Consider the following 13,076-nt stretch of genomic DNA (forward strand, 5'->3'; position numbering starts at 1 on the left):
TTTGACAATCAACAAGTTCAAAACAATCTTCGATTATCTTGTAAACTTTTATTCTATTTTATTTTTAGATACTGTTCGGTACGAAGCATTAAAAATAAGGGATAAAAATTGAGACTAAAATTGAGAAAATAGTGTTTAGCATGAAAGATTGCTTGTTACATAAGATTAGACGAATTCATGTATGTGGGATTGAGAAATACTAAGAGAAAAAGTAGTATTCCCCAATGCTAATTTCAAGAGTTTGCTTAATTCCATATAACAAGCCATTACTCATACTAAAGGCTTTTTTAATGATTTTTTTTCAATTATAATCCTAGTCTTTATTTCTTATTTTTAATGCTTCGTACCAAATAGTACCTTAGACCTTACTTAGTGTTAGATCACAGTACCTACTCAGACTTGCATTGTCTCAAGGTTAAATCCATGTTCATATATTGACCTCCGAAAAATAATCTATGTTAATGTATCTTGCGTTTTTTTCGTACATCAAGAGGCTAAAAATCCAATTAGTTAAAAAAAAAGAAATAAAAAGAAACAAAAAAGACGTTAACTTTTTTTAATTCAAACGCATGTATGTTTTACATTACACTCCACCAATTCTATTTTATAAAATTACAAATTTTTTGAATAAGTATGTTTTTTATAAGTTACAATTTCTATCTAAACACTTAATATATTTTTTTCTTTTTATCATGAATTAATTACATGTCTTTTTTATATTATTTTTACTTGTTTTTCTCTCCTACCCTGCTTTTTTTTTAATATATAAGAGTAATTTTTTTCAAAAAAAAAAAGGTCACTTTTGTAATATATTTATTGGTTTTAATTAATTTTAACTAACTTTTTATCCGTATAATTTGGTTATTTGGTTCTTGGAGTACTTAGCCGACTTAGGATCAATCTGCTACGTGGAAGAGGATGGTTAGCCGTAGGAGTGCGTATCCCATCTTAGTCCGTTAGATGAATTGGACGGTCTAGATCAACCTAATACCTTTTCTGTTTTTAAGCGAAATAGATAAACCCAAGATCACAAATGATGTTTCCCACTCCGACCTGGAGGATCTCGACGGATCGTCAATTTGTTATTTAAGCTGTAAGCCCTAGCCCCCGAATCTCCCGTCCCTGTGTTGCTGTAGAGTATGGCTTTCACCAAAACGACCGGTGCCGTCCAGGCGGCCCAAAACCCTTCGCAACCGGCGAAACTACGGTGGGGCGAACTAGATGAGGATGACGGCGAGGATCTTGATTTTTTGCTGCCGCCGCGACAGGTGATAGGTCCCGATGAGAACGGCATAAAGAAGGTGATCGAGTACAAATTCAACGAAGATGGCAATAAGGTGAAGATCACGACAACCACTCGTACTCGCAAGCTTGCTAACGCTCGCCTCAGTAAGCGGGCCGTTGAGCGGCGATCGTGGGCCAAGTTCGGCGATGCGGTTCACGAGGATGTTAGCAGCAGGCTTACTATGGTGTCCACGGAAGAGATCCTTCTTGAGCGACCTAGGGCTCCGGGTTTGTTTCTGCCATCATTTGCTTGGTTTTGTTCGTTGAATAAATTTCTTCTCTTTTCCTTTTTGGTCGAATTCTGAAATAATCGGTCTGGAACTTCTGCCGTGCTTTCCTTTTATCCTCCTCTGGGGCTTTTAATGTTGGAGTTCGACTCTAGTGTTGGAGTTCGAAACATTTTTAGGCTCCAAAACGGGCGCCCTCCCGCTGATTTCTTTTTGTCTTTTGTCCTCAAAGATTTTATTTAGCTTTAGCTTTTGTGTTTTTTTGTTTTTTTGTTTTTCTGGGTGAGCGCAGCAGAGTCCCATTAGATAAAAGTGCAGCTAATAATCTAAGTTCGGAAGAAAAAAAAATCATTCCAGGCACTGCATCGCCATTGATTTCATTCTGTATTGCGAAGCTTTTATTACGCTCCTGTGTCCATGCGTTTTCTCCTAATTGTTGAAACTTGAGCTGGGCCTATATGATATGTAGTTACTCTTAGTTCGTAATGAGATCTAGATGAATTTGGCTGGATAATTCGAAAATACAATGCTGATACATTTATGATGTGTATCATTATTTTTTTCCCTTACTTCTGTTGGGGTTTTGGGGGAGGTTGCTAAGTCTTCAAAAACAAATATGTGGCTGTGCATCAACGGCTTAACTTTATCCTAAAACTTGGGAACTGCTCAGGGGGGACTTCTCTCTACATAAATAACGTGTGTGCTTGATTCAGTTCACAGTTTGATATCAGTTGAACTGGGGAATCCCTTGCAATATCAAGGTCTCTGTGAGCATATAACCTGATATAGTGATATATAGTCATTAGCTTCTGCTTCTCTTGGCATTGATAGTTTTTGGCCGCGCATGCAAAATGGTATCTGTGAGCATATAACCTGACATATAGAGCCCTGGAGACTCTGTAAATTTTAACGTGCCTGCAACCGCAAGCGACCACAGGTGAGGTGGGCTCCTATATATTCTCTTGGTTCAAAGAAAAGGGCACAATTGTAAATGTGCGAACTTTGTTGGCCTTGAATTTTGGCATCTAATATATTATTTTTGCATGAAATTGATGCATTTGAGAAGTGGTGTTTCACTGAACTCATTGACTGTTTATGTCGTTATTGCTTACTGTTTGGATAATTATCCTGCTTTCTTTGAGCTTTGATCCATCATGTCTCTAACATTTCCGTTCTTAACAGGTAGCAAGCCAGAAGAACCGAAGGCTGCTGGAGACCCATTGGCTCAGTTCCAAAAAGGTGCTGTTCTTATGGTTTGTAGAACTTGTGGGAAGAAGGGAGACCATTGGACGTCAAGGTGTCCATACAAGGATCTAGCCCAACCAATGGAAGCATTCATTGATAAGCCTGCTGCATCAGAAGCTGCCACTGCCACTTCTGGTCCAACCAAGGGAGCATATGTTCCTCCTGGTCTGAGAGCAGGTGCAGAGAGAACTGGATCAGATATGCGGCGAAGGAATGATGAAAATTCTGTACGGGTCACTAATCTCTCTGAGGACACAAGAGAGCCGGACTTGCTTGAACTGTTCCGTCCTTTTGGTGCTGTAAGCAGAGTCTATGTTGCTGTTGATCAGAAGACTGGTATTAGCAGAGGATTTGGCTTTGTTAACTTTGTGAACAGGGAAGATGCCCAGAGAGCAATTAACAAACTGAATGGATATGGTTATGACAGTCTAATCCTTAGAGTTGAATGGGCCACTCCAAGAACGAACTAAATTTTGCGGTACTGCCCGTTGTTTCTAAACTATACTGAGAGGCCTATCTAATTTTGCTACCAGCATTGTATTTCTATTTTCTTCAAATTTGAGATTTTTATAATTACGTGTTTTAAATAAGTGTTAGTAAATTTGCTTGATTAATTACTACTATGTTAGTTGATTTCGTGCTTCAGAAGTACTATACGGCCATTGTTGTTACGTTTCATGGTCACCTGAAAGCTGTGAGTGAAGGCTTTCAAATGTTTGTGCTGAATTCAGGCATGTTCTTCTAGATAAAACCAGAGCACGAAAGTGTGGCAGAACAAAGAGATGGGAAGAGATAGTCCGTTAATGAGGTTTTCGGTATTATATGCATTGCGATTGGCTAATAAGCTGCGCAACTTCGCAACTAATGACTGGCTATGACTAACTAACTGGCTATCACTAGCTAAGGGCATAACTGATTAACTTAACAAATGGGAAATTAACCGTTTTCCGTTGAGTATGCACTAATACCAAGTACAAGAGGCGGGTCCTTGTTCCCAGTGGGGAAACTGGCGCTGCTGCTTCGGACTTGGATTCTCTCCACTTCCTTCCCATCATCTTCCCCTCCACTACCCTTCTTTTCTCTTCACAACCATTGGATTAAAATTCCAATGGTCCAGATTTAACATCTTATAAAAATAATATTATTAAAAAAATAAATAAATAAATTTAAACTGTTAAAATCTGGTCTGAACAGTTTACAATTGTAATAAAAAATTAAAAAAAATTTGCTCTATATAACAGTCTGTAGTTATGAACTGTTCAGATTAGATTTTAACAGTTTAAATTTATTTATCTATTTTTTATCATAATATTTATCTTTATAAAATGTTATAAAATATTAAATCTGGACCATTGGAGTTTTGATCTAATGGTTGTGAAGAAAAAAAGATGGTAGTGGAGGGGAAGAGGATGGGAAGGGTAGTGGAGAGAATCTGATTCCCTGCTGCTTCTGTTCTTTCTTCCTCCGCTTCCCCACTCATCTTCGCAGCAAGATGAAAGTTGGATAGGTGAGGTTTTTAGTAGTTTACAAAATTATTTTTTTATTTATTTTTCCTTCAACATAAGTATAGTCTAATATTTCAATAATAATCTTATACAATATTAAATTTGAACTATTGAAATTTTATCTAAGGATAAAAATGATAAGGAGAGAAAGCTAAGGGAAAGTAAATTTAATTTCAAAAACTTTATTGATTATAATTGAAATGCAACCCCTCGCTTATAAAGATTTTTCTTTTATGTTATTAGACTGCAAGACCAGGGCATTGACCTGGATGTTCAAAGGAAGGCATCTGGATTTGCACACACGAGGTATCCATGCAAAACATCGCGCGTATTTTTGTTGTGGATATATGTTATACACGACTATAAATGCCCATAATTTCCGAAAAAGAGGATCTACAATAATTATTCAACTTAGAGACAATGACGTGTTGTCTCTGCCATCTTATTTTTTGAAACTCTTCCCAGGTACACTACCTCTATAATCGTACGCCAAATTTTTAATGTATAATAGTTAATTTAACTTTTAATTTAGTTATAAATATAAGATTTTAATATTTTTTTTGGTACTTAATCATTTTTTAAAAAGTAATATTGTAGTAGTTGCACATATTAAAAATTTCATCAAATGTAGCTAATACAGATGATTAGTAAAGATATTTTAAAGAAGATAATACATATTTATTACAAATAACTAACTTAATAAACTTTTTTAATGTACTCAAATTAGTCAATTAGTTTTTATATTAAATATCAAAAGTAGTATGTAAATTAAATTATATTTAGCTTAATCTAATTATTAATAATATTAAATCCATTTCAAATACAATTGAGACAAAACTATGGATGTTGCAGTGAAGAATCGAATATCAATAAACCGGATTTGCTAGATAACTAGACACGAATGGATGAATATTAAGGAATGAAATATATTGATGAAAATTTGTGAATAGTATAGAATCTTAAGATTTGTTCGAGATATACGGATGGCATGAATGGTTTGGAGTTACGTGGAAATATAGAGGCAATGAGAAGGACATCGCGTAGATGAAGAAGTGCATCGATAGGTAGGTAGGTGGATGCAATATGGTAGCATACATCAATGAATGAGGCAGTGACATTGGTTAAGTAATTAAAAACTGAAGGGGTGATGCGTGCAAGGTCACCACAACACAAAGCGACAAGTGATGAGGTATCCGCGCACCTCTTTTCACAGGGACACCTTCCCCCAGCCCCCGGGTTCAGACTTGGCACCTTGTATTCCTCAGCAACCCGCCCGTGAAATTATTCTCCCCAGTCTTTCTTATTTTTGGTTTTACCATATATCTTATTTTATCTATATATAGTATTTTATATAATTAAACACCTACGCACATATTTATTATTTTAAAATTCTTACTTAATAATATTAGAGATTAACATTAAAATCGATATTAAGCATTATCCAATAAATTTTTATAAAAAAGTTTTCTTTAAAATTTGAAATATATAACTGAGAAGCAAGAGCCATATTTTCTTTTCAGTTTTCCCAACTTCTGGTTTAGAGACAGAAAAAAAAAAAGGGCGGGGGACGGGGGAGGTCCAGAGGAGCTGGGGTTTGGCCCTTGCCTTGTCTTTTTCTTCATAACCATCACTTTGCTCTCTTCTTGTCGTCTCCCTGTCACATATCTCGTTCTCTCAAATTGCTCTGTGGCCAAGACCTCCTCAACTATGGCTTCTCTATTCGAATCTGGCTGGCAGGTTCTCTTCTACTTCCTCTTTCTGTTTCTTTCTTGGCGCCCTCTTGCTCATTTTTCCCTGATTTCTTTGCTTCCAACAGTCCGTTTGTCATTGGGCTACGTAACACTTCTTTGTCATAAAATGTCTCGCATTTCTCCTCACTTCCGTTCTAATGTTCGCCTTCAAGAAATGAAATCTTGAATTCTAGTCATTGCTTTCGAGCTTGTTTTCTGGTATCGTCTCGAGAATTTTCTCGAGCTTTCTAATTTCTCACCATGGGAAAGATTGAAAGTATGATGTTGGTTATCGATTCATGCTCGCATTATATGAGTAGCAGATTTCGAGGCTGCCAACCAGCGATAGCTAGCCTTCTTTGTTATTCTTGACTGGAGCCAACTCATTGATTTTTGTTTTCAAGAAAAGTATTTGCTATTATATTTCAGTTGCTGGTTGGCTAGTTGGGTTCTGATGTGCTTATTATATTTGCAACGCATCAACGGATCCTTTCAGTAGTTTGACTTACACAATAGATATTTTTTTCCCCCGATGATGCAGTATTTGATCACGAATTTCAGTGATTTTCAACTGGCATGTCTGGGAACTTTCTTTCTTCATGAGAGCGTCTTCTTCTTATCTGGACTTCCTTTCGTATGCTTGAGAGGGTGGGATGGCTGAGCAATTACAAGATTCAGTTTTAGCTCTATTGTTTTCTTAAAACTGTACTTCCTTTATTTTAACTCAAAATAAACTATTTTTTTCTTTTCTGCTTTTACCCTCCTAGGCTTTTTTATGAGCCATATTAATTGATAAAATGAATTTATTTTAACATTAATCTACCTAAAGAAAGAGGATATCTAACCTTCTTTTCTTCAGTTACGAAAAATTAAATTATCCTTCACTCGTACTGTATGACACCTGCATGTTTCGTATCATTTTTCTCACTGTAGCTCCATTTTGTTTCCTTGTTGGACGCTTCTATTTTGCTTATTTTGCTCAGTCCCGGCCCGTGTGATTGACTGTGTGATTGATAATGCTGACTTCAATATAGGCAAAAATTAACAGCCGTTCAGCTCAGGAAAAATGTATCAGTCGCTTATTGCTGTATCATCTCGGTGTCAATCTTCCAGTTATGATACTTTCATACCCTGTCTTCAAATACATGGGCATGCGAAGTAGTCTTCCCCTGCCGTCCTGGTACTTTCAGGTTTTTTAAGAGTGCTGTCATTAGTCTGGACGTATGAGCTCCATGATTAGAGATTTTGCTTTTAACACTCATATTTCTTCCCGTTGCTCTTGGCAAATGAAATTTCTTTAATTTTCTCAGGAGAACAGTTTTATCTCAAATAATCTTCTACTTCATTTTGGAGGATTTTGTATTCTACTGGGGCCACAGGATGTTGCACACAAAATGGCTGTACAAGCATGTACACAGTGTTCATCATGAGTAAGCGTTGCTTAAGTGTAATGTTGGGTTTTGGTTTTCGGGCAATATAATATGATTATTATGTATAAAGTAATTAAAGATAAAATCCCATGATGTGTTTCACTGTACGTATTTAGGTATGCTACACCGTTTGGACTTACCTCTGAATATGCTCATCCTGCCGAGATACTTTTCCTTGGATTTGCTACCATTCTTGGTCCCGCCATCACAGGGCCCCACTTGATGACTCTGTGGTTGTGGGTGGTTCTGAGAGTCCTGGAAACAGTTGAGGCACATTGCGGGTATCATTTTCCCTGTAGTCCATCAAACTTCTTACCCTTGTACGGAGGGTGAGTATTGAGTTCCTCCTCCTCCTTCACAACAGACGCTTGATTTATCCTGCTTTTCTTTGTTCTTTAATTCTGTATCCCAACTTCCAGAGCTGATTTTCATGACTATCATCACCGCCAGTTGTACACCAAGTCTGGAAATTACTCGTCAACCTTCACTTACATGGACTGGTATGTATTGGATGCATTCTGCTACTTTAACGTGTTTAGTCATGGATGATCCAACTCACATATTATCTTATATTTACGGTTTTGGTTCTTATTCCATGTGCCCAAATCATAGTTCTCTCCCAATGGTTAATACTGACAGTGCGCGCGATTGTTTTGTTGCCTATCGTATTAGGATATTCAGAACTGATGTTGGTTACAGAAAGCTGAAGGCATTGAAGAACGCAGTCTGTGAAGACAATAGCGAGCAAAAGAAACAATGATAGCGAATTTGATCGGGGGAAGCTCAGAAAATAGATACTCATTTTCAGGGCATATTCGAAAACTTGTGTCCCATCATTGCCTTGTGTGTTTTTGCGTCTAGTAGCTGTTATTGTCCTTCAGGCTACAGCATGCAATGCAGAAGCCTTTATTCGGACAACTATGCCCTGTTATTCAGACTAAGTAAGTGTTCTACTAGGATGATTTCAGCCCCCTCATCCTGAAGGCATTGAAGAACGCAGTCTGTGAAGACAATAGCGAGCAAAAGAAACAATGATAGCGAATTTGATCGGGGGAAGCTCAGAAAATAGATACTCATTTTCAGGGCATATTCGAAAACTTGTGTCCCATCATTGCCTTGTGTGTTTTTTGCGTCTAGTAGCTGTTATTGTCCTTCAGGCTACAGCATGCAATGCAGAAGCCTTTATTCGGACAACTATGCCCTGTTATTCAGACTAAGTAAGTGTTCTACTAGGATGATTTCAGCCCCCTCATCTAATTCATCACACTCTGTCTCTCTCTCACACATACATCTACATATATGATTATTTATTATATATATATATATATATATGAATATAAGAGAGATATTTATAATATAAGCCAATTTTTTTGTAAATTATGAACGATGTTTATTTTAAATCTCGTATAGTATAATATTTTGTTAAAAAAATCATATCTGGTGATATACATATACAGAGAGAGAGAGAGAGGGAGAGATTTTGGCCATCACCCGATAGAAAGGGTTTATATCTATTCTCACCTTGCAATAATTTGTCAAAACAAGAATGACATAAAAAATTGATTATAAATGAAGGTTCATTTATATATATATATATATATATATATATAACTAGAGCCTTTTCCCCATGCCATGCATGGGTTGGTTGATGCAGCTATATGTCATATTCTAATGATATCAATTCTAATTGTTTTCTTTTCTTTTTAAGAATCATGTTAATGATGACCAAATATCATGCACAAATTAAAAATATATATTAATTTGGCATGAGCATAAATGCAGGGTTAAGTAAATGATTTATAATTCGATGTATATGAAAAAATTGCTGGCAAATCATTAATCTTCCTCTAGTAATAACAATAGTGAAACGCAATCAATACATAATATTATAATGTGTAAATCAATATTGTATTAATAAAGGTTCTATAAGGAAAAAAAATATTATGACATGAAAAACATTTGTTAGTATGATTGAATTAATGATTAAATAGGTAATTGGACGGAATAATAACACCTGTTAATGTGTGTGTAACTTAGCCATGATTGTTTCTTTGCGTTACGGTATAATTGATAACGTTATATTTAATTGAAAGGTAAAAACACCTCACTTTTATTGAAAATATTACACACAAAATCATCAAAAGGTAAAACAAATAAAGGTCATATACTATATATCTATATATATAGAGTTACCACATCGCAACTTCCTCGTCTGTACTTATCATCTTCAATCATCGTATTAAAGAGAAACCCAATACTTGCACTACCTTTGAGTTCAGTGAATGATTTGGATCGATTTTGACATATACTTGAGGAGATCTCTACCACAAAAGCATCTCTATATAGAGAAAAACAACTTGTACTACTCCGGTCATAAATATAAAACTCCTTTTATAGTATAAATTATACTATAAAAAGGGTCTTATATTTAGAACTGGAGAAATAGTTTGTAATCCAGCCTTGCCTGTTCACCAACAAAAATAGGATAAGAACTTGAAACACCACAAGATAAATAGAGATTGGATTAGATTTGCAAACATAATTAGGAATATTGAGCTACAAGGGGTTTTTTTATATTTATATTTAAGAAAGCTTAACAGCCAAAGATTAACAATCATTCTAGATTTAATGCAAAGAAAGGAACGATAGAATGATAAAAGCGAAATGAAGTTAAAAAAATGATTCTTTTTCTAGAAAAGAAAATGATTCAACAAATCAACCACTATTTGAAATTCCAAGAGAAGACACAACTACTATTCACAGGTGATTAGAAGGGACCTCAAAAAAATACAAGAGATGACCATGTTTTCTCACCATGGAGTAAAGTTGCTTCACGTCATCATGGGGATGGCTCGAATTGAGTGACAAAGCAAATGAAAAACGTCTGGATATTGGAGGGGCTCCATGATTATTCTAAGGTGGCCGTTTAATCATATTTATTTGGAAACATAATTATATTGAAAAGGAAAAGCCGCTGTAATCAATGCGGAAGGGGATTCATTTTGAACGGATATATTGAAGACTTGGTAAACGGAACATGATAAGTAACGAATTTATTGAGAGTTGAAGACAAACCAATCCATTTTAACTCAAACGGGTATTACAAAAACCGATCCAAACTCAAACGGGTTTACAAGGATTTCATACATAAGAAGGAACTAATTTGGATTTATTCAACCACAAAAAAAAAAAAAAACTAAAAAAACTTTGATTATTTGTTTCCAAGACCGCCCCGAGCTCACAAACCAAACACTGTAAATCCTCCGTCGATGCAAATGGTCTGTCCCGTTATGTAGGAGGCACTTGGCAAGCAGAGGAATGCCACCATGGAAGACACCTCGCTTGGCTCCCCTACTCGTTGCAAAGGGATTCTTCTGATGAAATTCTCACGTGCCTTTTCATCCTTTTCGAAAAACTACAATAAAATGATTCTTAATAAGCCCCTTGGTTCACGTAACAACAATAAAATGAGAAAAGAATTAAGGGCAGAATAGAATTGTTACTTCTTCAACGAGGCTTGTCTTAATGGGGCCCGGTGCAATGCAGTTGGTCCTTATATTGTCTTTTGCCCACTCACACGCCAGGTTCTTGGTTAGCTGGTTCATTGCTCCTGCATTAATTTCACATTCTCTTAACCAAATTGATTCCCTCCTAACGCATCTTCTTGTTCATCTTTTTGATCATAAATCAGATAAAGAGATTAATTACCTTTCGTTGCACTATATATTGATATTCCATTTATAGCTGTCACACCAGCGACGGAGGATATGAAAACAATGCTTGCAGCTTTTGAAGCTTTTAGAAGAGGGTGTGCAAGTTGGCTTATGTGATATGCCGATTCCAAATTGGTACTGATTATGAAAGAGAAGTCTTCCGCTGTAAAGTCTAGAGTTGGTTTTGTTACGTTTGTTCCCACATTGTTCACCTAATTCAAAGCATGATGGGCATCACACATTAGTTTACCAGAAAACAGATAACATTAGGACCCAAAATATTTCACAACTTAATCTGCAAAAAGATAGATAAACTACCTAATGGTAAACCATAAGCATGGATTTTACTTTTAATCTTAAAAAAAAGGATGTACCGGTCATGTTCCATGTTTTATGGTATATAATTTGGTCTATCATGGTCAAGTGTAAATTTTATGAGTTCAGTTACCGACAAGGATATCAAGTTTGCCATGAAACACACGGGAGACTTTAGCTATAAGATCTTGTCTCTGTGCAGAGGACACCATATCGCAAACAGAACCAGTAACTTGAAATCCCTTAGCATTCCATCGTTGCAAGCATTCATTAAGCTCAGATTCATTCCTAGAGCAAGTGTGTACGGCAGCCCCTAACTGTGCCAACTCCTCCACAATAGCATACCTAACAATAGCATATGAACAACTGATTAACCAAAAATTTAATACTTAAACAGACTGATGCAGTGAAAAATCTCCCCCACAGTTCTTATGGGTTTAGGGTTTTTAACTAGCCTAGCCATGTGATTGTTGATGGGAGCGGTGACAATACTTTTATGAATAAATCAAGAGGATAGAACAACGAGTGTGTGTGTGTGTGTGAGTGAGTGAGTGAGTGAGTGAGAGAGAGAGAGAGAGAGAGAGACCCAATTCCTTTGCTTCCTCCAGTAACAAGAGCGGTCATGCCCTGAAGAGACCACCTGTTTGCCTCTGCCATTTTCTGCTTTTCTTTCTCTCTGCTTTCTTTCTACCACCTAACTTTCACGAATGCTATCTGCTATAGTTTACCGTTCGGAGTTAGCTTATAATCAATATGATCATCACTGAGGGCCTCGGATAAGAGAGGATGCATTCTGAGGCCCAAAACGACCTTCTTGTTCACAGAGAGATCTGATCCGTTCGTTTCATCGGATAGCTCAAAACTTGTCACTTGTCAACAACCTAACGATAAAACAATTTAACGGGTACGCTCAACAATTTTTTAAAAAGAAAAATTAAAACAATAGAGACAGGAACAGTTACATGTCAGCAGACACCTAACGTAAGAATTGATTGAGCTGTCAAAATTTTATTGGCCAGTACATAAATGAGTGGTGTGTGCAAGAATTTCTCGGGCATAATGAGCTTATTAAGGCAATATTGTTACGTTGCGTAGGCTTTCAGGGCGACATTGCGTCAAAAAAAATTTTCTAGATACTTCTCCTCGATGAATACTTTCGGGGTAAAAATGAACCTTCTCCCTTCCAAAATTTTGAATGCTGAGCTGTGACAAGTTTGATTGTATATCCGAATTCCGAAATTATGTTGGACGGCAGAAAATACAATATTAATTTGTGGACTGTTTCAGTCTTATTTAGTCGTTGCGGTCAAAAATGCCAATATTATTTCCACCACTCGTTAAGCCATACCCGAATTTTGAAAGCTTGCCATTGTTCCAATTTAAACCTGTCGCGTATGCCAAAATTTCCACTCTCTATAAAGATTCACGCGAGAAATATAGTCAGAAAAAATATTAAATATTCATAAAGCTCTCTAAATGCTTACTGTTGGTAATTAAATTGTTAGGATTTTTATATTAAAAAAATTGCAAGGATTTAACATAGAGTAAAATACACCGATTATCTTTTTATTTTATCTCAATTACAGAGACCTCCTAGTTATTTTGAAAACATACATAGACCTCTCTT

The 13,076-nt window shown here is 36.2% G+C and overlaps 2 protein-coding genes and 1 pseudogene across 2 annotated transcripts; 2 read left to right on the top strand and 1 right to left on the bottom strand.

Moving 5' to 3' along the window:
* Positions 1-1,051: 1,051 nt before the first annotated feature.
* On the top strand, positions 1,052-3,310 carry LOC114732550 (eukaryotic translation initiation factor 3 subunit G-like). The gene is made up of 2 exons (XM_028919835.1): positions 1,052-1,512; positions 2,694-3,310. The coding sequence occupies exons 1-2, from the start codon at positions 1,140-1,142 to the stop codon at positions 3,224-3,226; spliced, it is 906 nt and encodes a 301-aa protein (XP_028775668.1). The 5' UTR covers positions 1,052-1,139; the 3' UTR covers positions 3,227-3,310.
* Positions 3,311-5,924: 2,614 nt separating this feature from the next.
* On the top strand, positions 5,925-8,397 carry LOC114732563 (methylsterol monooxygenase 2-2-like; annotated as a pseudogene).
* A 2,220-nt stretch (positions 8,398-10,617) lies between these two features.
* On the bottom strand, positions 10,618-12,151 carry LOC114732556 (senescence-associated protein 13). Its single transcript, XM_028919846.1, has 5 exons — positions 12,036-12,151; positions 11,587-11,794; positions 11,130-11,346; positions 10,925-11,031; positions 10,618-10,836 (listed from the first exon to the last, which is right to left on the bottom strand). Exons 1-5 carry the CDS (start codon positions 12,104-12,106, stop codon positions 10,660-10,662), a joined length of 780 nt encoding a protein of 259 aa, XP_028775679.1. The 5' UTR covers positions 12,107-12,151; the 3' UTR covers positions 10,618-10,659.
* Positions 12,152-13,076: the final 925 nt, after the last annotated feature.

This window comes from Neltuma alba, unplaced genomic scaffold, assembly GCF_004799145.2.
Source record: "Neltuma alba isolate B1F8T4 unplaced genomic scaffold, ASM479914v2 tig00012918_pilon, whole genome shotgun sequence".
NCBI lineage: Eukaryota > Viridiplantae > Streptophyta > Magnoliopsida > Fabales > Fabaceae > Neltuma > Neltuma alba.

Coding starts and splice junctions, on each gene's coding strand:
- LOC114732550 (XM_028919835.1), top strand. CDS start 1,140: ATGGCTTTCACCAAAACGACCGGTGCCGTCCAGGCGGCCCAAAACCCT. Junction 1,513..2,693: donor TGAGCGACCTAGGGCTCCGG/GTTTGTTTCTGC, acceptor CGTTCTTAACAG/GTAGCAAGCCAGAAGAACCG.
- LOC114732556 (XM_028919846.1), bottom strand. CDS start 12,106: ATGGCAGAGGCAAACAGGTGGTCTCTTCAGGGCATGACCGCTCTTGTT. Junction 11,795..12,035: donor GGAGGAAGCAAAGGAATTGG/GTCTCTCTCTCT, acceptor TGCTATTGTTAG/GTATGCTATTGTGGAGGAGT. Junction 11,032..11,129: donor AATATATAGTGCAACGAAAG/GTAATTAATCTC, acceptor AAATTAATGCAG/GAGCAATGAACCAGCTAACC.